This window comes from Exophiala aquamarina (genome assembly GCF_000709125.1).
Source record: "Exophiala aquamarina CBS 119918 chromosome Unknown aczIA-supercont1.1, whole genome shotgun sequence".
Lineage (NCBI taxonomy): Eukaryota > Fungi > Ascomycota > Eurotiomycetes > Chaetothyriales > Herpotrichiellaceae > Exophiala > Exophiala aquamarina.
In genome coordinates, this window is record NW_013550587.1 from 4,093,480 (window position 1) to 4,120,021 (window position 26,542).

General features: G+C 51.4%; 10 protein-coding genes across 10 annotated transcripts; 8 read left to right on the plus strand and 2 right to left on the minus strand.

Annotated features, from left to right (window-relative positions):
• Window positions 1-315: 315 nt before the first annotated feature.
• A1O9_01444 (uncharacterized protein) lies at window positions 316-1,634 on the plus strand (the record flags this gene model as incomplete). The annotated part of the gene is made up of 2 exons (XM_013410602.1): window positions 316-344; window positions 401-1,634. 2 exons carry the CDS (start codon window positions 316-318, stop codon window positions 1,632-1,634), a joined length of 1,263 nt encoding a protein of 420 aa, XP_013266056.1.
• Window positions 1,635-4,384: 2,750 nt separating this feature from the next.
• A1O9_01445 (uncharacterized protein) lies at window positions 4,385-7,006 on the plus strand (the record flags this gene model as incomplete). Its single annotated transcript, XM_013410603.1, has 1 exon — window positions 4,385-7,006. One exon carries the CDS (start codon window positions 4,385-4,387, stop codon window positions 7,004-7,006), a length of 2,622 nt encoding a protein of 873 aa, XP_013266057.1.
• A 1,354-nt stretch (window positions 7,007-8,360) lies between these two features.
• A1O9_01446 (uncharacterized protein) lies at window positions 8,361-9,814 on the plus strand (the record flags this gene model as incomplete). The annotated part of the gene is made up of 2 exons (XM_013410604.1): window positions 8,361-9,533; window positions 9,584-9,814. The coding sequence occupies 2 exons, from the start codon at window positions 8,361-8,363 to the stop codon at window positions 9,812-9,814; spliced, it is 1,404 nt and encodes a 467-aa protein (XP_013266058.1).
• A 1,111-nt stretch (window positions 9,815-10,925) lies between these two features.
• On the plus strand, window positions 10,926-12,467 carry A1O9_01447 (uncharacterized protein; the record flags this gene model as incomplete). The annotated part of the gene is made up of 1 exon (XM_013410605.1): window positions 10,926-12,467. The coding sequence occupies one exon, from the start codon at window positions 10,926-10,928 to the stop codon at window positions 12,465-12,467; it is 1,542 nt and encodes a 513-aa protein (XP_013266059.1).
• Window positions 12,468-12,958: 491 nt separating this feature from the next.
• On the plus strand, window positions 12,959-14,734 carry A1O9_01448 (uncharacterized protein; the record flags this gene model as incomplete). Its single annotated transcript, XM_013410606.1, has 1 exon — window positions 12,959-14,734. The coding sequence occupies one exon, from the start codon at window positions 12,959-12,961 to the stop codon at window positions 14,732-14,734; it is 1,776 nt and encodes a 591-aa protein (XP_013266060.1).
• Window positions 14,735-15,169: 435 nt separating this feature from the next.
• A1O9_01449 (uncharacterized protein) lies at window positions 15,170-16,222 on the minus strand (the record flags this gene model as incomplete). Its single annotated transcript, XM_013410607.1, has 1 exon — window positions 15,170-16,222. One exon carries the CDS (start codon window positions 16,220-16,222, stop codon window positions 15,170-15,172), a length of 1,053 nt encoding a protein of 350 aa, XP_013266061.1.
• A 332-nt stretch (window positions 16,223-16,554) lies between these two features.
• A1O9_01450 (uncharacterized protein) lies at window positions 16,555-18,233 on the minus strand (the record flags this gene model as incomplete). The annotated part of the gene is made up of 2 exons (XM_013410608.1): window positions 16,555-17,723; window positions 17,813-18,233. 2 exons carry the CDS (start codon window positions 18,231-18,233, stop codon window positions 16,555-16,557), a joined length of 1,590 nt encoding a protein of 529 aa, XP_013266062.1.
• A 1,469-nt stretch (window positions 18,234-19,702) lies between these two features.
• Window positions 19,703-20,996, plus strand: A1O9_01451 (uncharacterized protein; the record flags this gene model as incomplete). The annotated part of the gene is made up of 4 exons (XM_013410609.1): window positions 19,703-19,984; window positions 20,049-20,136; window positions 20,193-20,226; window positions 20,300-20,996. The coding sequence occupies 4 exons, from the start codon at window positions 19,703-19,705 to the stop codon at window positions 20,994-20,996; spliced, it is 1,101 nt and encodes a 366-aa protein (XP_013266063.1).
• Window positions 20,997-23,047: 2,051 nt separating this feature from the next.
• Window positions 23,048-25,189, plus strand: A1O9_01452 (anaphase-promoting complex subunit 2; the record flags this gene model as incomplete). The annotated part of the gene is made up of 1 exon (XM_013410610.1): window positions 23,048-25,189. The coding sequence occupies one exon, from the start codon at window positions 23,048-23,050 to the stop codon at window positions 25,187-25,189; it is 2,142 nt and encodes a 713-aa protein (XP_013266064.1).
• Window positions 25,190-25,838: 649 nt separating this feature from the next.
• On the plus strand, window positions 25,839-26,228 carry A1O9_01453 (uncharacterized protein; the record flags this gene model as incomplete). The annotated part of the gene is made up of 2 exons (XM_013410611.1): window positions 25,839-25,996; window positions 26,120-26,228. Coding segments are annotated over 2 exons (267 nt in total), but the record flags the coding sequence as incomplete, so codon positions are not given.
• Between the last annotated feature and the right edge of the window lie 314 nt (window positions 26,229-26,542).

The window sequence follows — 26,542 nt, forward strand, 5'->3', positions numbered from 1 at the left end:
GTACGGGACGAATTGTGGCAGGGATTCAGAAATGCTCTATCGTGAGCATTGCATTCCAGCTTCATTCTGCTAGCCACTTGAAATTTGACAACAAACAGGTGGCTTGCCCATTTACTCGACGTGCATTGTTGATGGACTAGACCCAAATCGGATGAGGCTCTGCGAGACACACTGAGTACACCCAGAAAGTATTTGGGTCTCAGCACGTTGCGTTTTCCTCCATTCTCTTTCGATATCTCTAGCGAAGTGAAGGCGCATCTTCTCATGCTTGGACCGAGACGCAGATCTCGTTCTTGCAGTCCGCCATCAAGAGCGATGGACGGCCATCGCAAGCTCTTTATAGAGTCAGTCCGCTCCCAATGGACACTGTTGTGGTAGTGGGAAGCTGACGTCTTTCTAGGTGGACCCAAAGTGATCCAGTCGCACTCCTCGTAGGCGGATCGATTGGCGCACCTATCAGATATCGGCTTCCTCGTGACTTCCTTCGACGACGGTCACGGGAATTTCGCACACTACTCCAGCTCCATCAAGAAGATTCGGAACCAATCGAGCTCCCTGACACCCGAGTTTCGACGTTTGGGGATTTCATCATCTGGACGCTCAGAGATCGGCCGGAGATTGATAAAGGTGCGACATTCGAGGAGGTAGTTCGACTTGGAATCTTCGCCTGGAAATACCAAATATCCTCCCTGAGCAACCAGGTAACAGACAAGATCCGTGCCAATATAGCCAGCTGCGAGTGGCCACTCCAAGCTTCGATTGTGGATGATATCTACGAGGCAGTTCCGAGTAAATGTCCGCTGAGAGAAGTGGTTCGCACCGCTTTAGGACAATTGCCACGACCAAATGCGGAAGGGGAAGTATTGAAAGATGATTGGAAGGCCACTTTCTTGAAGCATGCGGAGCTTGGATGGGACTATATTCAGGCTGGGGCTACAGAATGGGCAAAAAAAGATTATCTTACCGATGCGTGCAGGTTTCATGATCACCAAGATGTTTCTCACCGCGAGCCGTTTGCTTATTGCGACGGCTGTCCCTTTGCCTATGAGGACTGTTATCCAGATGAACCACAAGAGGAACCCCCCAAGCCCATCAATGGTTTTCGGATTGTAGAGACGGGAGATGAAACAGCCACCAACCAGGGTATTCCAACAGAGGACGCTTCAACCAGTGGAACCGCTGTTGTCAGGGTCGAAGTGCGTGCCGGGGGGGAATCACAAGACACCGGGGCGAACGGCTTGCAGGGGCCGCACACACAGACTCCGAAACTAAATGGCATTACCTCGAAGGAAGGACTTTCTGAATCCGGCAACGATGCCGCGGAAACCCATATGGAGCTTTCCGTTAACGGAGCTGAGCAATTTCAGGAGGTAACAATCGACGATGTCGATAAGATGGAAAAGTCGGATTCGATCGCCGATGTCGAAGGCACAACCGTGACTTCTGATGGACCTGGTGACGAACCCAGCAGCTATAAAGAGACTGAATCAGTTATCGAGGAGGGAGATGAGAAAGCTGATGTAAAGATTGAGGACAGCAAGGTGGGCGATGAGGCTGCGGGCGGCAAGACGACACCCGAGTCGAAGCCCAAGGTGAGAAAACCCAAGGTGAAGAAGCGCAGCAGCAAGGCATGAATTTCAGCTACCGAGCTTGTTGTGGTGAAAGTGCTCGAGATCTATGAGGAGAAATTGCAGCTGGGCGGGCACCGGACATGTCATTAAGGAATTCACGTTATCGGAAAGTCTGGACTGTTGATCTTTTGTGCGTATCTTTTCCCCCCCCGGAAAAGGCATCACACATTTCTACGTTCGCTTTGGGACGAGATGAGACGATATTTTCGGGTTTGCAGCTTATTACTGTGCAGGCATATGAGGTGCAATACGTCTGGGGCTGACAACATTGGGCCCCTGGGGCATCTGCATTGGTTGGGTCTGCTTGCTGGCCTGCGTTTGTTTCTAGTGATACTATGACATGAGATTGTTGCATTTTGCGAGGTGAAAAAAGCCATAGGGATCAATCATTAATTATGTTTAAAAAATCGATTGAAACGGGAATGACACTTCTGGTCCTCCATACATGGCCCGGGAAAGAAAATCCATCGAGCCTGATAGTACTCGAAATTCTGGTTGCTGAGGCGGTGTCTGCCCACCCAGGGCACCTAGGTACCTACCTGCGATACTCCGTGCCCACCTGGGATAGGCAAAGCTGCGCGTGACCGATGTGGTGGCGGATGTCCGTTCATACATCCATACTCGTTACTTGTCATCCGCACCTCATGAAACCACACTAACTAATTTTGGACTATAACGATTTAGAGTTTGTCGGTGTAATTAAGCTTATCGCGGCTCCCGGCGGTAGTTCGTGCAGGAGGTTCATGCTTCCACGAGCTGGTCTGTGGTCCTAGGTTGCAGGAATGGTGTTTTATTGTTTATTGTTTCTTGCTTCCTGTTAGTGACGGAATGTCCTCTGGCATGCCTGCCTGGGGACCTAAGGCACGCAGGCAGGTAGGTACATGATGCATCGTCCCTGCCAATTAATCTGCCTCGCTGAATACACGGACAACCGGCAGCGATACTGGAATATCTTTTGAGAGAAACCTCGAACCTCGAACCTCGTAGGTGATCTTCAGGGGCTGCGAGGGAATGGAGTGCGGTCATCGCGTTGTCTTCTGGCAGCGGCACTCGGTGAGGAGGAGATATATGTGATGACCCGTTGTGTCGTGTTGGGATTCCGCGGGCTGATAACATCACGGACCAATGGGTCTGTCGGGCACGGACGAAAGAGACAATTTGAGTGCAATGGGAATTAGTTTGGAGTCACAAGCGTTTCGGTGAGCCCAAGGCGGAGAGGCCAGAGGGTGTCCAAAGCTAGAAGGTGATAGAAGGTGACTAAACTTCGATAGGAATCGAATCGAGGATGCCATCAATACTCGTACCGCAAGCAATCAGAAAGGGTGAGCAGGTTGAATCTCTCGTTTCGCCGGTCAGTTGTGGCTCAAGAAGGCAAGGCTCCGGGATCAGAAGGATGGGTCATGTCTGGAGTGGCAAGAATCATCCGCCGCTCTGGTACTCGGGATTGGACGTTGATGGAAATGGTGAATCGCCAGGGGACCCAGGGATCCAGAGGATTCGCTCACCGAGGATGAATGCAGCTGAGTCAGGGCACCAGGGAGTGATGCGAGGATGAGCAATCGTGCAAATGAACCAAACGAGATGTTGCTGGAAAGGACAGTGTGAGGGTCGTCCTCGCTGCGGTAACCCTGTGCTCAGCCTGAACCGTCAAGATACGAATGCCGTAAGATGCCAGTGCCGTCCACGTTCCAATAGAATACGAATACCAAGGCTCACGGATGGATGATGTTTTTAAACTCCAGGATCAATCGTCGAACAGCACATGCCAATGCCCAGAAGTTTCGGAATTTCAAGGAACGGCGGGCGGAAAAGCATTTTGAGAGTCGGACTCGACGGGAAGTGGGTAGTGGGAAGTGGGAACCCTTGGGTACGAGGTGTGATTTGCCGGACTGTAATTACTACTGGTAGATGGAAATCGTGGGATCCGGAAACAACGTCCTCGTAGGAGTGGAAGCTCTTGAGGGTACGAGGTACAGCTATCGCTTAATGAGGGATTGCGGCCCTTATGCCCATCACCAAGGCTCTGGCACCTGGCACCTAGCACCTAGCACCTAGCACCTAGCACCTAGCACCTAGCACCTGGACCCTGTGTCCGTGTAACACAGTCCTCTCGGCATACTACCCGACAAGAAATGCCCCGTCCGAGAGCAAAGTGCCCCGGTGGCATGCCCCCATCAAATTGCTCTACTCCAAAGTTAGGGTCTTCATGCCCGAGGGAGCCACGTCGCACGGTGACTTCTTCTTCGGCCCTGAAAGAACAAGCATTTTTAGCTGGCGTCTTGGCCGGCTACCCTCGAGTCCAAGTTCTGATCGCTTCGCCTGAGGCTTGAGCCCCGCTGGGGCGTGACGCCCCCAAAATCCAATTGACTGGGAACGTTTCTGCAACTGGACTTTTCACCTGGGCTTCGTCATGCACTGCCCTCCTCCCCTTGACCTGCTTTGTTCCTGCCCTCTTCTTATCCATTAACTCCCATTCTCTGACCGCCGTGAAGTGACGACTCTTTCACAGTCTCTTCCATCACCTCCATCCCATCCGTCATCTACAATGACTTCTTTCGATGCAGTCCGTCAATTATACGACTTCATACACCTCCTTCGGTCGACTCGGTCAACGAGCTAATCTAACCCTCTCCTACTTATCGACCATCCTGTACCTGGTGCTCGTTGAAACCCTCCATCCCTAATTCCACCGAGCCGATCTGAAAGTTCCCACTGTTGGAACCCAAACCTACCCAGCAAGACGGCTTACAACAATGTTTCTTCCGAGTTGGACCCAGGATGTCTGGGAATTCAGCAAGAGAAACATCATCCCAGATCTTTTCATCAAGAGACGGTTCAACTTCATTACCATTCACTACCTTTACGTGATCGGCATGACCCTCCTGATGTCCGTCATCATCTATGGAATTGGGGATATTGCATATGTGGACGCTCTGTTCTTCGCCTCCGGTGGCGCCACCCAGAGTGGTCTCAACACTGTCGACGTCAATCTTCTCAGAACCGGCCAACAGGCAATGCTCTACATAGGTGCTATGCTGTGTAACCCCATTGTGGTACACTCCTTCGTTGTATTCGTGAGACTCTACTGGTTTGAGAAACGCTTTAAAGATGTCGTCATGGAGGCCCGAAAACTACGACGTACCAGATCCAAGACTCGCGTCAACACATTCTCCAAAGAAGATCCCGAGCAAGGCACAGGAACCCGGGGTTTTAAAAAAAGAGGCATGACGTTCATTCACAACGCAACTCCTACTTTTCTTCGTCAAAATCAAACCAGAGGGAAAGAGAAGCAAGAGGATGGTCCAGAAACCGACGCCAAGGTTGTCGAGTCTTCCAATAGCTCCAATCAGGAGCATGATCAGTTGAATGAGAAACGGCGTGACGATCATTTGCGGTTACAGACGACACGCTCTACCGAGGATGTGCGCTTGCCTCAGCTGTTAAGCCCTGAGCAACACATTCGATTCTTGGAAAACCAGAGAAATCCGGATGACCCCACCACTTTAAGAATTCCCAGTCCTCGCGAGTTCGAGCGCGGCAGTAGACCGATGAATGTCCCTGACGATGTGGAAGGGCCTTTACTACGACAGGTCACGAGCGAACCGAACCTTCCCAGTTCAAGTGAGAAGCGGAGTATCGAATTGAATCCAAGACCTGAAGGAGCCGCTACACACATTACAATCGACGAGCCCCGATTTCTACGCGATCGCAATGATAAATCAACCACTTTTCCGCGGTTAAACACAAGACAGTCAACAATCCCGCAGAATCAAGACGGCGTAGAACCAGGTCTGCACGCCCGTCCTACGCGATCAAACACCTTCCGTTCTCTTAGACGAAGCAATACAGCACGTACCACGGATCCGGCCCCAGCACCGTATTTAAGCTGGCAGCCCACCATCGGACGCAATTCTTTTTTCTTCGATTTGACCGAGGAGCAACGCGAAGAATTGGGTGGGATTGAATATCGGGCTCTCAAGACGCTGGCATTGATTCTTGTCGGCTACTTCTTTCTCTTCCACCTCCTTGCTGTTGTCTGCCTCACGCCCTGGATTGTGCATTCTGGTACATATTCCGCAGTGCTTGAAGCAGTCTCGCAGAATCGAGTTTGGTGGGGGGTTTTCACCAGTGGGTCGGCATTCAACGATCTTGGGTTCACTCTGACACCTGATTCTATGCTCTCTTTCAACGAAGCGGTGTTCCCCCTCCTTTTGATGACCTTTCTCATCATCATTGGAAACACTGGCTTTCCATGCATGCTCCGATTCGTGATTTGGGCAATATCCAAGGTTGTGTCAGAGGGATGCCCTCTTTGGGAGGAGCTTCGATTTCTGTTGGATCATCCTCGACGATGCTTCACTCTATTATTCCCCGGCAGCGCTACGTGGGTTCTGTTGGGAATCCTTGTGGTCCTCAATGGAGTAGATCTTATCTTCTTCATCATTCTTGATCTCAACGATCCTACCGTTACTCAGTTACCAGGAGGAATTCGTTTCCTGGACGGACTCTTTCAAGCCGCTTCCACTCGGACTGCTGGATTTTCTGTGGTGAACTTGGCAGAGCTGCACCCGGCCATTCAAGTCAGTTATCTCGTGATGATGTACATATCAGTTTTCCCGATCGCAATCTCGATGCGCCGGACCAATGTCTACGAAGAAAAGAGTCTGGGCGTCTATAACAATCCAAGCGAGGAAGAAGATGACGAAAAGCAAGCCAGCTATGTGGGCGCTCATTTACGACGACAATTGAGTTTCGACTTGTGGTACGTTTTCATGGGTTTGTTTTTGATTGCGATCGTGGAGGGAGGTCGACTGGAAAGCACCAACGAGTACGCCTTCACCTTGTTTTCTGTCCTGTTCGAAATTGTCTCTGCGTACGGGACTGTTGGATTGTCTCTTGGATATCCGACCGTCAACACATCGTTCTCGGGACAATTCCGGACATTGTCGAAGCTGATCGTGATTGCGATGCAAATTCGTGGACGTCATCGTGGTCTACCTTATGAATTGGATCGGGCCATTCTGCTACCATCAGAAAGTCTTCAGCAAAAGGAAATCAAAGAAGGCAATCGCATCGTGCTACGACGTCGACGATCTTCGGCTGCACAGTCCCTGATGTCGGCAGTGGATGGCAACCTGGAGGGACAACAATTCCGACCCGAAACAGGAATAGCTTCAGGACATCATGCTGGGGAGTCTGATCAGCTTCAGCTTCGTCCTCGTACGAATACCAATCGTACAGTAGGCAGCTCTGCAAGCGGGTCGGAACAGCAGCACGGCCCTCATAGCAACTTGAGACATGGCCTGGGTAACGGAATGCACAAAGTCCAGGAAGTCATCGATCCAATCAAAGAGGAGGAGAAGGGCAGCGAGTAATCGAAGGATCCTTCTTTCCCTTGAATCCATTCAATTCAATCAAGCCTATGGGCGGAGGTTAGACAGGCATTTTGGTTTTCCAAGTACTTTTAGCGTTGGCGAAGGTTGGAATTATTTTACCAGGGAGCATTCATCAAAGCTAGTGAGCGAGCGTTGGAAAATGAAAATGATTATTAGAATTTGGTCTGCCGGGAGAGGAGACCATGGTCCGTAGCATTGCAATGTACATGACATTGGCGCAGGAGCCAACAAGGCTTCAAGCGCCTTGTTCTGGGAGAGAGTGCCAAGGATTCCGCATTCGTAACCCTAACCTTAGTCACGTGATCTAGGTGCCCTTCCCCTCACCTGGTGTTGGGTTGGGGTTGGTTGAAGGTGAGGAATCAGCCTGGTGTCAACCTGGAGTGGTACGGAGTACCAACATAGTATTGACTACTGCTACGAGTACATCTGTGTGTTGCTCGTCCAGAGAATCCACGAGACACGAGCACTGCAAGGCATAATCAAAGTGGGGGATGATGAGACTAACCCAGGATGTTTTGGGTGATTTCCAAGTGTTTCTGCTGCGCCTCGACCGGCCCCTGACAGACTCTCGGGCGGTCTGGTGGTTGCAATCTTGCGAAGCTTAGCACTGCTGGTGCTGCCCCAGGCCCACCTCTTCATTGGTGGCATTTCACATTTTGGTTGCACCACCGCCAACCGCCACCAGTAACACATCTTGCAGCTTCTCCTGGTGGCCCTTCCCTCGACTGTCCCTGCAACCTGCAACTGGAAGGCTCTTTTCATCCTCTGGGTTCCTGCCTCCGTTCTCCGTGTCGTCGTCGTCATCCTGCCACCACTGGCCCAGTCCCGGGCTCCAGTCTACCACTCCTAAGTTCCTAACCGCTAACATCACCACCTTCGCTCGCACCCTCTTTTTCCCTTCCACTGCACAACCTCTTCACCTCCCCATCCCCATCTCTCACTGATTCCCTGGGATATCTCTACATGCCACTCTTTTCATCATTATTATATCCTCGCACCAGCATCATCTCCCAGTGACTCGTCTTCCTCTCCTCACCCATTCAACGACCTCTTGCTAACCATCGGACCGACCCCCTGTCCCTCGCTCCAGTTTTCCGACGCGCCCCCCTCAAACCTCAAACGCTTTGACAATCCCATCGAATTTGTTTATTCGACCACCTCTCACGCCATCTTCGCCTCTTCCAGCTCAGCGCAGTTGGGGCACTGATAAACTCGCTCATAATTCAAGGGACGTCTATGTTAAGATAGTTGGCGCGCAGCCAGCGTCCATCATTCCTGAGTCCATTTTTCTTCTTTGATTAGAAACAACCGCTTCATACTACGATTCGCCGTCATGAAATTACGAGTATCCTCTGCGCTTACGCCGCTGGTCGGCCTGCTGTCCCTCGCTTCTGCTCTTGATCTCACTGTGTCGAGTCGAGACTCGGTCAAGTCGGTTGCATCTACCATTGCTTACGACATGATGACTTATTATTCCGGGAACCTGACTGGAGGAACCCCTGGCTTGCTACCGGGTCCTTGTGCTTCGGTGGAATGTTACTACTGGTGGGAAGCTGGGGCTATGTTCGGCTCTTTGATAAACTACTGGGAATACACTGGCGACGACAGCTACAATCCCACCGTGGTACAAGCTTTGCAGTTCCAAAGAGGTCCTGAGGAGAACTTCAACCCGCCCAATCAGAGCAAGAACATGGGTGTCGACGATCAAGATTTTTGGGCTTTTGCTGCCATGGATGCCGCTGAAGCTGGTTTGCCCGATTCCGGAGGCGATCTTCCATCGTGGTTGAGTTTGGCTCAAGCTGTCTTCAACTTCCAAAAGAAACTTTGGGATAACGAGACATGCGGCGGTGGAATGAGATGGCAAGTTTATTCCTTCAACCCCGGTTTCAATCTGAAGAATACCATTTCCAACGGTGGAAACTTCCAACTGGCCGCTCGCCTTGCTCGTTATACCGGAAATCAGACCTATGCCGACTGGGCTGAACAAATGTGGGACTGGATTGCAGCAAGCCCTCTGTTCCAGACTCAAGACAACGTTCTTTACATTTGGGATAACACCAATGCCGACAACAACTGCACCGATGTCGAACACTTTGCATGGAGCTACAACTACGGCACTATGCTGATGGGTGCCGCGAATATGTACAACTTCACCAATGGTGCCGAGCCTTGGGGTACGCGAGTGCAACAAATCCTCGACGGCACCTTTTTCTTGTTCTTCCCTCAAGAATACGGTGGTAATATCATGACTGAATTCCAATGCGAGCCCAATGGCGACCAGGGTAATTGCAACAACGATCAGAGCAGCTTCAAGGCCTATCTTTCGCGATGGCTCGCCGTCACCAGTATATTGGTACCGGATACAGCTGCTCAGATTATGCCTAAATTGCAGGCAAGTGCTGAGGCCGCGGCCAAGCAATGTGTTGGTGGAACAACTGGGCAGCAATGTGGTCGACGGTGGTATGCCAACGGTGTATGGGATGGAACTTCAGGTGTCGGTCAACAGGTGAGGTGCCCAAAACACTTTCTCCGACGGTGTACTAACATATGGATTAGATGCAAGCCTTGGCCGTCGTCGGGGCTACACAGATGAACGCGAATATTGCACCCAAGAGTGCCAAGACAGGTGGTACTTCGGAGAGTGACCCAGATGCTGGCAGCGATGTCGATACTGCGCCAGAAATCAAGTTCGACCCTTTGACGACAGCAGACAAGGCTGGCGCCAGTATCCTCACCATTTTGATTGTTGCAGCAGTTGTTGGTGGTGGTGTTTGGCTCATCCTGTAAAGCTCCGTGTCCTAGACAATATTGATAAAGCATTTGTTTTCTCTCATGTATGATCAGAGTGCGAAAATGGGATGGCTGCAAAATGGCCGGTCAGGACTCGAAAGAATCAGCCGTCTGACTCTATGTGAGGCATGGGACGGCGCAGGCGTTGAATATTCTGGTTCACAAAGATAAGTGGGATCTAGTCGACATTTCCTAAGTTACTGCCATGAGAAGAGAGAGGAAGCGAAAGAATGAATTTGAGGAGAGAATATACCTTGGTAAAATATCCGAAAGCCTTGCTGAATAAAACATACAGTACTCCGAATCCTGGAATGTTCTTCATGTACCATGTACGGAGTACTTCAATCCTCCTATAAGTTATAACACAATAGTCCTATAACATCGCTCACCGCCTGGAACCCAGACTTTCCTTGCAGGGTTGGTAGGGGTGGTGGTCCAGGAGGTATTCTGTGGAGAACGAGGTGCGCCACTACTGTACCTGCATAACCACCCCAACCCCCAAGCCCAAGGCCGCCGGGAGGGGATGCCCTCGAGAACCAATTCCCGGGTGGCCATTGCATCAGCGGTCCCCTAAGTTCTTCCCACAGGCGGTGGGAACACCTCGAAATTGAGCCGGGAAGATGCTTGTCGTGCTAGTTAGCCAGCTCCTCATGGCCTCGTAGCTGGTCTTCCTGCAGCGCCAATCTGCCGTTTTCGGTTATGTCAACAAGTAATTTCACCTCCCCAAGTCTCCGTCCCCCAAGTGCGCTCGATAATAATACAGGCAGACAGTGTTCTCTATGTTCCTGTTGCAACTCAGCACAGCAAACATCCCTTTCTCTCCTGCCAAAGCCTCCCACGACCTGCCATCACGACGTCTAATGTTTCACGTTCCTATTTATTCTTTCTGGTTTCGAGTTTAGCATTTACCTCAGCTTAGTTGCTATCTCCATGCAGCCATGCTAACGATCATTTACGGCCTCTAATATCTTTTGGTTATCTGCTCTCTCCGGAGTACCTCATCATATCCTGTCGTTCCTGTCACTTGCCTCATCAAAACTCTACTCAGAGCCTCGACCACAATCTGTCAAACACGCCCTGACGTTCTCCTAGCTTTCTTCGAGGAGCCATGGCCACCAAACCGCGCCCAATTTCTTTGCAACTTGACCCACCGGTTAACTCCTTAGCGAGTCCAGATAATGAGCCGACCACCTCAACAAGCCCAGCTGGAGATGATTCCACAAAAACTACTGCTTCTGCAAGACGACATGCTAAAGGCTTGTCACTGAATTTCCCCATCCTATTACCAACCACGGGCTCGAGCTCGCAGTTCTCTGTTTCACCAACCACTGCTTCTGCACTGGCTACTCCAATTGGATCCACGCGATCCTCCCCTCATACCCGAGCAGTCCCCTTCAGGGTATCCGATACGATAGTTGAGGTCCCTAGCAACGGCAAGGCGCGCGGTAGTGCAGACTTCCTGACCCTGTTGGCCGCCCAGGAACGGAAAGTGTTGGAGTTGAAGGAAGAATTACACAAGGCACAAGTTGACCTATTGGGATTGAAGAAACAGTGGGCTTCCTATGAGGCAAACAAGAAGAAAGAGGAAGTGAAGCATGTCAAGAAGTTGCAGCCCCTGGTGCTTGACGAGGTGACCACTTCCGATATTCCAGAGGAAGAGATCGACGAGGAGCGGAGAAGGAAGAAGGCACTCGTGGAGAGGAGTCTCAATAATACCAACAACCCAGATGTCAACAGTGGAACATCGAATCTTGGCCGAAGAGGATCCAAACGAGTGTTCGAAGGAAGGCATACCCGAACTCTGAGTCTACTGAGCCCAACGTCCACAAAACCCTATCAGATCAAGACGTCTATTGAGGCGGACGAGGTACAAACCAAGAGCCCGACATCGCTCGATCGCGAGGATCCTGTGATCGGATCTTCGCTGTCAAGAATGGCTACCCTGGACGGTCTCATTTCAGCCGATCCTCTACAGTTCGGCTTTGGGAAAACATATAAAGATCTCGCGGCTCATCGAAGATCGTTACCACCGGTTCCCACTGACCTCCTGGTTAGACAAGGTAGGCAGGTATACGATGGAGTGCGAGAAGGGCTGTGGACATTCTTTGAAGATATCAGACAAGCAACCGTCGGAGAAGAAGGCGTGAGTGGGACCGCAGCACAACAACGACCACAGCGAGCGACGCAAAGAAAACCAACCAAAAAGTCTTCTGACAAGTCGCAGAGAGCAAAAGCGAACAATTCCGCATCGCGGGATTCCGAACTAGCCGCGAAGGAACCGTCCTTCTGGAATGAATTTGGGATAGATACACCTCATAAGTCGGCTACTACACCACCCGCCAAAGTGGACAAGATCAATGGTCACGTCCAATCAAAGCGTAGTACCGATTCCAGTAGCCCGCCCAGCCTTTTGCCAGACTCAAATGATGAAGAGGTGGAAGATGCATGGGATGCATGGGACTCCCCCGAGAGCACACGGGAGCACATTCCAGAAAGCGGAAAGAAGGGTTCAAATGAAAGCTTGCCGCGGCCCGAGATTCAAAAACTGACCCCCAGCAAACTGACCAGGACAGTGAGCGATCTCATGCGGGAGTGGGATTCAGGAGAGCATGAACAAGTCGACGAGACCTGGTCGGCCTTACATCCATGATGAGAAATGGTATCTAGCATACTAGAAAAATGTATATATTGTGCCTGAGATCATAAAATGTGTGATGAGTGGCCACCATTACAATCCAGTATATTGTGTCTCTTCATGCAGATATCTTCAAGCCACAGGTGAAAGTAATACGGCCGTCGAGGCGAGGCCGTCAATAACCAGATGCCGGAGCCTTGTCTGTCTGACATGTCATTTGAACTTGTGACATGCCAAAAGCAGATCGTCGTCGGAGATCGTCGCTAAGATCCGCCTTTCTCGACCTCGTCATTCGTCATTACGATATTTCAAACTACATCAACATCTCTATCCTCCCTGCATCCTTAACCACCAAGGCGTTGAATCTTGAGCAGCTGAGCTCAATCCATCCTCTTTTGTCGATACTAGTACGTGGTCGATGCCGTTGAGTCTTTGCCTTTGGGACTGATAAAGCTGGTTCCACCCGTATCTGTCTACCGAAAACCCCAGCATAATCTACATCCAATATGGATGACTCATCAGCAGCCCTTGAACGATTTCGACGACAATGGAAGGAGGAGGTGAGCGCGCGATCAAAGCAGTCGGACAAAGGAGCATCAGAGCCTCGATCAATCGACAAGGCTCGAAGACCCAGTGATGTACTTAGGCCAGTGGAGAGACCGATTCACAAACCACCCACTCGCCACCCAGCGGCCGACATCAAGGACGATTCTGATCATTACAGCGATGCTTGCCCCAAAGATACCAGCAGCCCTAGCATGATCCAGAGAATTGAGGGACTCAATATGCGACACATCGACGACGACGACTTTACAGTCAGAGGATCGTCAAAGGAGCCCAAAAGCGCCCTGGAACACTTCGAGCGTGCCGTGGAAAAAGAGAGCCAGGGGAATCTGGGTGACAGCCTGTCTCACTACCGGAAGGCCTACAGACTCGACGCAAAGGTCGATCAAACATACAAGAATAAGCACTTCCCGGCCAGGTCGAAACCCACCGACCCGAATCCCTCCAATGCTTCTGCAACAGTCCCGTCGACAAGCCACCATTCATCTGAAGAACCGACAGCGCCTTTGACCATGTCTCAATTGATCGAGACCTTTGCGGACGCCGAAATCCTCGGTGTGCCACCGCTAATAGATGGGGATGCTCCTCCACATTGTGGGATCAAGGACCTGCCGACCGAAGTCCTCCTCGAATTGCTCCAGGTGGTGGGGATCCGTGATCCCGCAATGCTCATGCGTTTGTCCCGTGTGTGCAAAAGGATGGCGTATCATGTTTACAAAGACAACGCGATCTGGAAACGAGTCGCGCTCGGCGCAGAGTTTGGCTTGGCTGGGCAGAGGTATAATTTCGTCACGGACCTTCAAGGTCGAGAAGCCGTGTATCGCGTGTTGGAAGAGGATCACCGTGGCCAAGAAGACGGGGACCCTTCCTCTTCCCTTGTTACAGACGTGTATTTCCCCAAGGAGGCGATTTGGCAGGACATTTTCCACACCTACCCCCGTATCCGCTATACCGGTGTTTACATCTCGACCGTCAATTATACCAGGGCGGGAACCTCGTCAGCAACGGCCAACACCTGGAGTAATCCGATCCACATCATCACCTACTACCGCTATCTCCGATTCTTCCGCGACGGCACTTGCATCTCGCTTCTGACCACCAATGAGCCTATCGAGGTTGTCCATCATCTGACCAAGGAAAACCTGGCATTTGTCCGCTCAGGGGGCAAGAAAGACGCGCCGTCCTCCCATCCGTTGAATTTCACCTCCAGTGCTCCAGCCCTGCTCCGAGAGTCAGGTCATCCGTCGACCCCGGCATCTCAGTCCGTCAATAATTCTGTTGCTCCACCTCCTTCCGCACAGCAAATCATGAAACACGCCCTCCGAGGCCGCTGGCGACTCTGCCACCCTAGCCTGGACACACCCGTGGTAGAGACAACAGATACCGCCGCTGCAACCAACAACAACATCAACGTCGACATTAATCAAGCCACTACCACAACAGCCACAAACCAAACCTCTAGCCCGACACCACCAATCTCACCAGGCGACCTACATATCGAGACCGAGGGCGCCGGCCCACGGTACATGTACACGATGCACCTGTCCCTCAAATCGGCCGGGTCGGCGCGATCCAAGCACATGACCAAGAACAACAAGCTGCAGTGGAAAGGCTTCTGGAGCTTCAACGTTCTTACTAGTGATTGGGCTGAGTTCCAGCTCAAGAATGATAAGCCCTTCTTCTTCTCGAGGGTGAGGGGGTATGGTTTGGGCTATTGAAATTGAGTCGCTATCCTCTAGGACCCGATCTGAGAGTTCCGGTCGTGGTTCGAAGGCTTGATTGGTTTTCTTCATCAAAAAAAAAAGACGTGTTAGATAGGTCGATATCGAGTTTTGAAATGCTGCCTGTAACAAATCAGCGGTGCTGAGGAGAATGGGCGCGGGCGTCTGTTTAGAGAGCACCCCTGGTTTGGTATCTCGGATTGGTTTGGAAATGCGGACCTGGCAGGCTGTCACAGCATGGAAGAAGAGCGGACGCAAGCGGACTCTTTAGGGGAGAACTCCCAGAGACCGTATAGTAGAAAGAAGCCCACCTAAAGGCTCGTAGAATCCAAAGCCCGCCCAGTTTGAGCACACCCTCCTTTTTGTTCCCTTCTTTCCTGCGCCTCAAACCTCGATTGATGACAGTACTACGGAGCTCAGTCAGTAAATCACTCATTCCCTCCAGATCCGCACAATCTCCAGCTTCTCCCAGCCGGCTGTCTTCCCACTCTCACCGACCGTCTCAGCATGCCACTGCCACTGCTTCTTCTCCTGCATCCGTTCTCTCGTCCGACCTCCTCCATCTCCATCTCCATCTCCATCTCCGCCTCCGCCTCCCTCCACTTCCTCACCATTATCGCCCCCCTCCAGCTCGCTCGTCTCCCAGGAACGGATCCGCCGCTTGACCTCCTCCGGCCGATTGCCGCGACAGAACAGCACATACGCGACGCCGCGTGCACTCAGTGCCTCCGGCAGCTGCGATAGCATCCGCTCCGTTACTTCCATGCCGTCGAGGCCGCCGGCGTACGACTGAGCGAGCAGGTGCGATGATTCTTCGAACGTCGGTTTGATTGCCGGTTCCGTCGCGGGGGAAAGCGACGGTACGCTCTCGGTCGGCACGTACGGCGGGTTGAAGACCATGACGTCCACGGAGTGCGGTTTCAGCGCGCTGCTCAGATCGCCCCGCATGGAGGTCAGGTATGTGCTGCTGCTGCTGCTGCTGCTCGTTGTCATCGTCGCCGTCGCTGCCCCTTCCGCCGGGCTGGCTTTGCTGGTTGTCGCGCTGTTGGGACCTTGCTGAGATGGAGAGGAAGAGACAGCAGCAGACGCAGCAGACTCTGCCACGCCCTTGCCCCTCCCCTCGGCGATCGCCAGCTCGACCGTCGTCCTCGTCGCCTGACACGCATGCCAATTGACGTCGATCGACAGACTAAGCACATCCGACCCAAAGACCTCGCGCGCGTGCGCCGTTAGAAATGCGACGATCACGCCTGACCCCGGCCCCAGCTCGACTAGTAGGGGCACGCGATTGCCATTTTGACGCTGGTGGCCGTGATGATGCTGCTGTGCGTGGTGGCGGCGCTGCGATCCCGCGGAGAACCGAGACTGTAGCCATTGTGTCTCTGAGCCTGATGAGAGCGTGTCCAGGAATAGGTATGAGTCTTCAGATGGCTCGTACACATTGTCGTATGAGACGTGTGACGTTGACGGGGTGGGCAGTAGCATTTTTGTTCATTGCCCTCCCGCCCCCACGGATAGATAGGGCGTGTGGGGTGTTTTGAAATTTTACCGGCTTATCTCTGAAGTTCTTCGAATGCTTCGAGAGTCGCTGTAAAAGGCAACAAGATCCGGCGTCAAAGGTATTCATTCTCTCAAGAGTACTATTAGATGTAGTAATCTAGTATGTAGTCACATTCCCGGCTAAATCCCGGCTCATCAAATTCAAATTCCTCAGTCAGATACAAATTGGTTCCCCTTCAAATCCAACGAAAACGAAGCAAAACCCTTCACGCTTTAATACGTGCCATATTCCTAGCAAAGGAACCAAAAGCAGGCTCTCAGGGCCGAGGCCAAACTCTGTGAAAGACGTCCCTGAGAGTGTGGACGAAAAGGAGTTTCCCGCCCGAGGCACCATCAGCGGCGGCCAGGACGGCGACGGCCAAGACGGCGGTCTTCACGATCTTTCCCAGCCCAGTCGGACGGCCCACAGTTTGGTCCTCGAGGGTCTGACCCGGCTTCCCGATTATCTTGTCAGAAACTCCGATGTACTTCAGATTCTTGAGGTCGAAAGGCCGGTAGCGGAAGCTGAGGACGGTCTCCATCCAATTGGGTGGTGCGACGATGGTGCGGGTGTGTGAAAATGCATCGAATCCGTGTTTACCATGGTAGGCGCCGTAGCCGCTCTCGCCCACACCGCCGAACGGAGCGTTGGGAACGCCGGCGTGCAGCATGAGGTCGTTGATGGTGACGCCCCCGGAACTCGTGTTGTCGAGCACGTGCTTGATCTCCGCTTGGTCGCCGGAGAAGATGTACAGTCCCAAGGGGTGGGGCATCGAGTTGATGATCCGAATGGCACGGTCGACGTCGGCGACTACGATGGGCGCGATGGGCGCGAACAGCTCTTCAGACAGTAGGGAATCGTCCATCGTGAGATCGCGCACCACTGTGGGTTGGACGTATCGCTTCGATCGATCGGTGTTGCCGCCGTACACGACAACGCCCGAGGTCGACTTCAGCAGGCCGGCAACTCGATCGAAGTGACGTTCGTTGATGATGGATGACAGTTCCGCTGAATCTCCTTTCTCGAGGAATTTGTCGAACCAGTATCGTAGGCGTTCCAGGAACTGGTCGTGGATGGCAGGGTCGGCGAAGATGTGGTTGGCGTTGAGGCAGACTTGTCCACTGTTGGTGAGTTTGGCATGGGCAACTCTCTTTGCGGCGACATCGATATTGGCTGACTTGGTGACTATGACGGGTGCTTGTCCGCCAAGTTCGAGCACGACCGGGGTGAGATGTTTGGCGGCGGCTTCTGCAATGATCCGCCCGACTTTGCTGCCTCCAGTGTAGAAGATATGATTGAATTTATGCTTGAGGATATGGCCCGTCTCGGCCGGTCCTCCAGTCACAACGCGAATGGCATTCTGATCTAGATATCTGGGCACCAGTTCAACAAGCAATGCTTGAGAGGCCGATGTAACTTCAGATGGCTTGAGCATGACGGCGTTACCTGAGAGGCTTTAGTGTGGATTCCCGGGTCCATGGGTATAGACAACAGGACCTCGCCGGACGGGATACAACAGTCTGGAGTTGACTCACCTGCACCGATAGCAGCGATAGCAGGGCTCAAGAGCGTGTACCAAGGGAAATTCCAAGCAGCGATAATCAAGGCAACACCCAGTGGTTCCTTTCTCATCCAAGCCTTGGCCAAAGTCCCCATGAAAAAGCCCGCGTCAGGCTTCTCGCCCTCTGCCCATTCGTCAACGCGCTCCAGGAATTGCACGATGTCAGCTTTGATGCTAAACAGCTCCATGGCAACCGTCTCGAAGGCCGGGCGGTTCATCTCCTGCTGCAGAGTCTTGATGATGCGATCCTCGTTTTCGACGATCATCCACCAAAGCTGCTTGAGTTGCCATTTCCGCCACTTGATCGACTTGGTTTGACCGGTAGCGAAAGCCAAATGAAGAGAGTCATATGAGAATTTAAAGTCATCTTGACTTGTGTACTCTCCTGAAGCCATAATGGCAAGTTTCGCTGACGGGACTTCGGCGTGACACCGAACTAAGCCAGACAGTGTGGAGTGCAAGAGACTCAACAGTTGCTAGGGTATGATTGTCCTCATGAGATGGATCGTCGAAATTGAACAGGTTTTATCATTTGCTTGACTCCCTTGCTTGATGACATCTACCTAAAGAAATGCGGAAGAGGGAAGTGAAAAACGGCCAGCCAAGGCTGCCCGAGGAGGGGGGACGCCTTAGCCGGAGTCACGTGGTGGTCGAGACAAGTACCATACGCGAGATCGGACCCCCTAACAAAACGAGACACACCTCTAGGATGTGTTTGAAAATGTTCTCAGCTACCGACGTAGGGTTCCAGGTCAATCATTCCTCGGCGCCGAGGAACCCACCGCCTTGCCCCTCTGGCCCTTTGGCCCTCAGCCCTCGCCAAAGGCTGCTGATGTGCAATTTCGGGATGTGATAGAGCCACTGAACCAGTCTCCATGCTTGTTGAGATAGAAATCCCGCTTAGGTCGAACAATAGTCAAACTCGACCTGCCTTGTCGCATGCATATGCAGGACTTCCATCAGAGAATATTTGAACCATAAGACCAGAGAGGTTCCAACGACTCATATTCCACAGACCTATTTCTTTCTTCTGAAAGCAACACCTGGCTCGGCCTTCCCGCAGTCTGACTAACACTTGCATCAGCCATTTCGAACCAAGCACCATTCGCTCGAACCCGTAATTGGCAGGTCGAACAAAATTCCCGCATGATTGCCCAGTACTCCGTACTCACTCCTACGGGGCCAAATGATCCTAGGATTCCTGCCCTATGCAAACCCAGCCCTAAGGACTCCCCTAGCGCTGCGAATGGGTACAATCCAGTGTGGATCCATGCAGGAAGCTGGATCATTCGTGCTGATCTGGCTGCATCGAGCACTTATTACTCTGTATGTGATGGCCGACCCCACTGCCCAGGAACAAGTTAGTCTCTTTAGCACGGGTGCATTTCGTCAAGTATTTACTAAGCCACCTCGTCCTCGAGACTTATCTTCCCTCTTCAAATCTGTATGAATTTTTCAATGAGGCTCCAGACTCCCTATCGGAGGCCAGCTCAGGTCTTGAAACCGGAATGACGATTGAAGGGGACGACGCAGGCACTCCTCTCACCCTCAGGTTAAACAGTCTAACCCCTTCTTCCCACCAACCGGCTGAAGAAGAAGAGCAGGATGGAGATGCTGCTTCTGATACCTTCCGACCTTTTCCGCAAACTCAGCAGAGTCGAGGGGAGTATCGACCTCGAAGGCACAATGTTACTCCTGATTATGGTGACCCATCCTCACATTCGATCTGGCATACTGGCTATCCTATGGCAGGGAGCGGTTTTGTGCAACGGGCAACTCAATTTTGTGAGGTCTCAGGCCCCCTTGGAAGGCCAGTGCTGACGCAATTCCGGCGGGATCATCAGACGTGAAGTATTATTCTCCCATGGCTACCCAAAGGCCCTCTTACTTCGGGATTGGACAGGACTTGAGTCTCCTGAAAGACTACATCCCATATGTACTCAGCGACAAGATGATCTTCTGTGCCATGATTGCCATGTCGTCCACGGCTGCCAACATTGCAGCCTCCGGAAATCGTGAACGGAGCCCTGAGACTTTGAAGTATTATCAGTTCGCTCTCTCCTTATTGAGGCAAAGACTGGCGACGGAAGGAGACCATCCTAGTGATGCAGTCATCATCACCTTGAGCAGCTTGTGCGGATTTGAGGTGAGTCGCATTTCCCGTGATCTATGTCGCGGAGGAACTTAACTGAATAATTGCTCTCGGTTAGGCAATGTCAGGGAACTACGAAGGCCTAGATATGCATACACAAGGCATCAAACAGGTTGTTGCGTTACGCGGAGGTGTTGACTGTCTAGGTAAAGTTGTTTAGCTGAGACCTATCTCGAAGTTCGAATTTCTGATTTTGAGAAAGGATTTGATGGATATTTGAAAACAATTGCAATTGCGTGAGTGATAAAATCTGGTTGTGGCTACCGGTTGCGGGTGACTAAACATGAGGGCGTCTTTTCTGCATCATAGCTGGCAAACCTTCTACAACGCCCGTCATTCCAGAATTCTAGACGATGAAGAACTCTTTCCCAAGAACGGCCAGCTTACCTACCCCGTTCACCCGTTCGATCCGTCATTATGTGAGGCAGTTGCGAGGCTGCCAACAGGTCTGTCCGAGATGTCATTGGCGGGATTATTGAGTTATCAGATTATATTACTTGTTGGACGTATCACCAACTGGAGTCATAATATGAGCAAGGCTTTCAAAGAAGTTGACATATACAGTCTGCACAGGATGTCGGCTAACTCTCGCCATGTCACATTATGCGGAGAATTCCTGCACCGGCCAAATGTCTCACTCATTGAGCAACTCGTTGTCCTCGCACTGATGGGATTCTGTTATAGTCTCGATGCGACTCGAGCAATGTTCTGGATGACAAATGCATATTTGCAGATACGCTGTCGACATCTCAACAATGGGCATATTGAACTGGCAGATAAAAATCGAAATCATGCGGTCTGGATTGGAACGACACTCGTGGCAACGTATGATCTGGGCACCCAAGCTTCTATCCTCGGCATGTCGTTATTGAATGCTCAAACGATGCTTCCAGACTGGCAAAAAAATGTCAAACTCTGCGAGCAGTATTTCTGGAACGATGCATTATCGCTCAAGCTAGCAGCCAAAATCGGAAATCTGTCAAAAGGCAGGAAACCCATCAAATAACAAAGGACTGCGAGACATCGGGGCTCCACCTGTTGACTACCAGCACTGCGAACCATTTTAGCCAATGCTCAAGGATGCAAGGGAATAGCTAAGACGTGAAAATCGCAAGTATTGCTGCCAATTTCATTACCATTGCTATCCAGAAGTTGCATCTACCCGGGAATCAGATATTCTGCGTATTGATGCCTTCTCTGCACTGGCTCTGGTGATAAGTGTCTGCCTGGAAGAGAAGAAACACAACGCTGCGGTAGCATTCGCTGGGATGTGCTGGCAAAGCGTAGTGACGGATCACGACTCACGGACGTAAGCAAGCGATTGTGGCATGAATGGACAACGAGTCTTCTCAAAACTCGATCAAACGTTGCCTCTAATGGCAGGCTTCAGCTCAAGTTAGAAGAACAAGATCCCTTCGACTGGTGGTCAGCGGATTCGTGGTGCAGTGGATTGAGCCTCAGTCAAGAAGCACACAGAGGTGACTAGAGCCCGTGACAGGCCTTGCTCGGAGGACTGCTCCTTGATATTCACCATGACACACACTATCTCAGTCGTCCCCAGCGTGGAAAATTGGCATTTACCGCGGTGGAAGGAAATATCATGCCGAAGGATCCAATGATGCCTAAGGAAGCGTTATTGAAAGCTGGAGAACATCTTGCAACCTTGCTCACAAGGGAAACAAAACTGGACGGATGCAGTTTGTTTTCTCTGCATTCTCCTAAAAGAATGGACGCTATTGCTACTTCAAATTAACTGGTGTAGAGCATGGACTCTGCCCGGGTGCAGTGGAGGAAGACCCCGGTATTGATTGGTGGGCTCCTTAAAGCCAGGACCATGCGAAGTGGGACGAACCGCTTCGAGATTCACAATGCACATGGCGATTGTGAAATCAGATTCAATAAGCTTTTGGGATCTCAACGTCAGCAAAACTCAGAATAAACCGCTTTCAACTTTTGACACGGCCCCAGGTTCGTGCGATTCTTGGTATTGTAATGATGAATGAGCTTTCGGCGCGCCTAGGCCCATCGAAATGATGGACAATCAGCGGAAATACATCCTCAAACGTACCCATTCTGGCTATACGATAGTATTAGGATCGCTCAAGGAATTCCGGCGTCACATTTACATCTAAAGGTAGTAATTAGATTCGAAAAAAAGAGAATCGCACTACTAATGGCGAAATTGGGATTCAGCCCTAGTTTAAATGGTTGGTGATGGATTGTACACAGGGTACATATAAACATGAATTATAGCCTGCCAGGATTGTTGCGTGATCTCACTCGGGGGTATGAGCCAGGGCCTACTTGCGGGTACTACCTCGAATGCCTGTGTTTAATTACGGGTTTGCTGGGGTGTTTTAGGCCAATAGCCACCTTCCTGCCTATCGGTTCACTCTATTCAACACTATATCCATTCCGTCCTGAAAGAAGTCGCCGGAGAAGTTGCTGGCTAGCTGTTCGGTTGAAACGATATCCGCACGCAAAACTTGGTGTACTAATAAAAATTGGATCCTCTGGTGTTGGAGGTTTGGACTAGGCTCCTTTTGGACGACGTTTCGCAGGTGTATGAGATGTCTGTTCCTCTTCAACTCTATGGACTGTGTTCTATTTCATATAGACATTTCCTAGGCATTTGACCTCCAGGAGCTCTTTTTCCATGCTTTTAAAGCATTCCAAATGCTGATACACTGGCGTTTTCATGGTCCAAGACAGGGCATTCAGCGCCACAGAGTTTAGCATCTATAATTGCTAGTGCGTCACGTGCTAGTCGTGCTAGCATACGCTAGTTGAGTCTTGGCGCCAACCTCTAGGCTACTGTAACAGGGCAAAGAACATCATAGGGATAACGCCGAATTAGGATTGGGGCCAATGCCCGATGTCCAGCCTTGGCGCGTCTTGTTGCTTCACCTCCCTATCGGGACTAGGGTTTGTCGGGGCTTCACTTCATCCACCACGTTCACATTCAAACCATTGTCGTACTAACTCTGAACCTAATACTTTCAGCGCGACGAATATTTTCACCCTGCATGTGATGCGGCCCAAGGTGTAGGGGTCATCATGTTGACCGCGCAGTCTCCCACGACACCATCAATTCGGGGTGGGGCCTTCGCCTCTGTCTTTACCTCATCCACTGTAAACCCACCTGCACAAAAGCAACGCTTTAGACAAGCCGTAACGTCCTCAATCTCAGAAATCCGATCACAATTCCATACGCATCTCAGATTACTGTTCGGTGTGGGTGATGAGGACTACCGCTATGGAAGTGAGGTACCAGTATCCGGACCAGACCCAATGTGCCGATTTACACCCCATTTGGCTTCATGTGAACCTCTCAACAAACTTCGAGAGCCGTCGAAGATCGACCACGCAGCGCAGGTTGCTAGGGACATGCAGTCGCCTCTTTGGGTCCTGTTAGAACAGTGGAAAGCTACTGTTGGGACCGAGGTGCTCAACAGGTTGCTTGCGCAGGTGGTTGATGATTTGCTGACAGACTTCGTCACCTGGTCGTATGCTCGTGTCTATCGGCCGGGTATCTTTATGCATCTGAAGTTTTGGGTCCGCTTCATCTTCTGCAGGGTTGTCAATGAAGTTCTATTGAGAATCGGAGCCCGTACTCTAGATTCTGACGATGCTGAGACAGAGTATCGGAAATGGGTAGATACTGTCACTACGCGTCTGGGGGCGTTACGAACCGACGAACTTTTCGACATCGTTGTAGATTGGGACTCTACTGCGACTGCAATGGATGATCTTCGGCATTTTGCGCGTAACCCTGCTACAAGAAGCTATCTCACACACAACTTTGCAGACGCCCTCCAAGCACGCCTGTTGCATCCCGGTGCTTCTACGATCGAGATACTCCAGGTGTACATTGCGATTATCCGGTCCTTTCGATCCCTAGACCCGAAAGGTGTGCTGCTTGATCGAGTGGCCAGAAAAGTACGTCGGTATCTGAGAGATCGAGATGATACGGTGAAAGTGATCGTAACTGGTCTCTTGAGTGATACGACTGGTGACAATGACGAGGACACGGCATACGACCCTGATACACTCACCGAGCTGGCTGTGGAGCTGCCTAAATGGGATAACTCGCGCAATGGTGCTGACGACGGCGAAGACTATGATAATATGAAATGGGTACCGCCCCCAATCGATGCGGCCAATGACTACACGAAGTCGAGCAACACCGACGTCATTGGCAGCCTCATTAGTTTGTTTGACTCGAGAGACGTTGTTGTCAAAGAACTCCAGGCTGTCCTTGCAGAACGCTTGCTGAAGAACAAGCAAGATTTCAACCAAGAGATAAGTGTGCTTGAGCACTTGAAAATTCGCTTTGGTGAAAGTGCTCTGCAAGCTTGTGAGGTTATGCTTCGTGATGTTCAGGATTCAAGAAAGGTCGATAATGTTGTCAGACGAGATCAAGGAATGCAAGACGAGAATGGCCAGCCCCTACATGACGAGGTTCAGTTACATGCCAAGATTCTTTCCAGACTCTTTTGGCCTTCGTTCCCAGATCAAACATTCAATGTCCCACAAGTTGTGCTCGACCAACAAGAGAATTACGAAAAGGGATTTGAATCGCTCAAACAGTCACGAAAGCTGACCTGGCTTAACGGCACTGGTCAAGTCGAGGTCGAGTTGGAACTAGAGGATCGAGTTTACCAAGGAGAAGTGCTTCCATGGCAGGCAGTTGTCATCTATGCTTTCCAAGGCGAATCCGGAGATCCGGTGTCGAAGGAAGTTGCCACAGTGGCATTAGATTTAGACATGTCGCCAACACTCGTCAGGTCAGCATGTATCTTTTGGGTATCCAAACGTATCTTGGCCGAAACCAGCAAGGACGTGTTTTTGGTGTGTGAAAAGCTACCAGATGGAGGCGATGCCAACATGGACGAAGACGTCGGACGAAGCGATACAGCGGCCGCGGCAGCAGCGGCAGAAGTTGCAGCACAACAAGCAGCGAAGGAAGCAGAAGAAGCGGAGAGAAAGCAGAACATGGCTATGTACCATCAATTCATACTCAGCATGTTGACGAACCAGGGTGCCATGCCGCTGCCTCGTATTGCCATGATGCTGGGCATTGTGGTCCCAGGGGGGTTTCCTTTCAGTAATGAGGAATTGAAGGAGTTCTTAGCTAGCATGGTCAAAGATGGTGCATTGGTAGTTGGAAACGGCGGGGCATATAAAGTTGCTTCTTGAGCGTGTATGAGCGGTTACGACAGACGCCTGAACGCATGAACGCATGAAAACACGAACGTAGCGATGCCCACGACGATGAACAATGGTATGATATAGAGCTGTCGTCGAGGTGAAGAGCTTGGATGGCCATCTAGGTTTACAAGGTGCACCGAGAGAGTTCCAGCCAAGGACGTAGCGAGTTTGCATGAGAATTGAGATAGACCCTGATACCCACACTTGAATTGCCGATTTGGTGCCGACGGTGTTCCATTCCAGCATTCATGTCCAACCTCAAGTCGCCCGCCCATAGCCGAGTGATATCGAGAATGAATCGGAAGAGAGTGAAGAATGGGGCGCATGCACAGGAGGAAGGGGCTGCACCGCCACATGCCAAGACCCCCAGCTTCCGCATCCGCATTCTGGCTCCGAAGAGAAGGAGCGTGGAGATATTTCGCGGAAAGAGCGACGCACGAGGTACTACCGACTGCAGCAAGCTTGGGTTGTTTCCACTTTGCAAAACCGCAGTCCGATATCACCCTGCATAATCCCAACTCTTCTCGAAGCATTCCTTCCTTGATCTCACTCGAGTCCTGCTCAAGCATCTGACCTTTGCCTAACTCCCCTCTACTGCACCTCCCTCATCCCAGAGCTTCACCAAGCGATTATAGCTATGGCGTCACGCCTCTTCGCACGATTTCCCTCCGCCGTCGTACCCCTCAGAGCTTCTAATCCCTTACTATCGAGATCATTCCAGACATCAAGCAGACGATTGCAGGAAGCTGTTGTTGCGCCACCGGTGAAAAAGCCTGTGGGAGCTTTCAGAGGAGGGTGAGCTCCCCTTTCAACGTGCATGGGAGACTGAACCGAGCAATCCGAGTAACCCGAGCTCGTGTGCAAGAGACGCTCCTGCGGGTTGGCTTGCATAAGATTGCTAACGGATGGGATGTCTAGACTGTTTGGATTTCTACTCGGGACCACCCTTGCAGGCGCTTCAGTCTACTACTACATTCTCGAGGAATACAAGGTCTCCAATGAGCTCTTGACAGAAGATATCTATGTATGCGGAACCCTGTCATTCTTTCCGAACCCTCCGCGAAGTTGGCAGAGCTGCCTATAGACAAGAGATGGGAGGAACGCGCTGCGACAATGACGATGACAGTCATGATCCTGCGCTTCTTTATTTGGGGTCTTGAGAACTAACACGGTCTGTAGGCACTCCAAGCGGCCATCCAGCGACTTCACTCATACGTCTCAGAATTGGAGAACAGAGTCGAACAGCAACAGAAATAAGACAGGTTGGGAAGCTATGTTGGGAAGTAAAGAAAAACGGATCAGTTGAAGGATTTCGAGTTTCGCTTGGACGAACTGCACCGG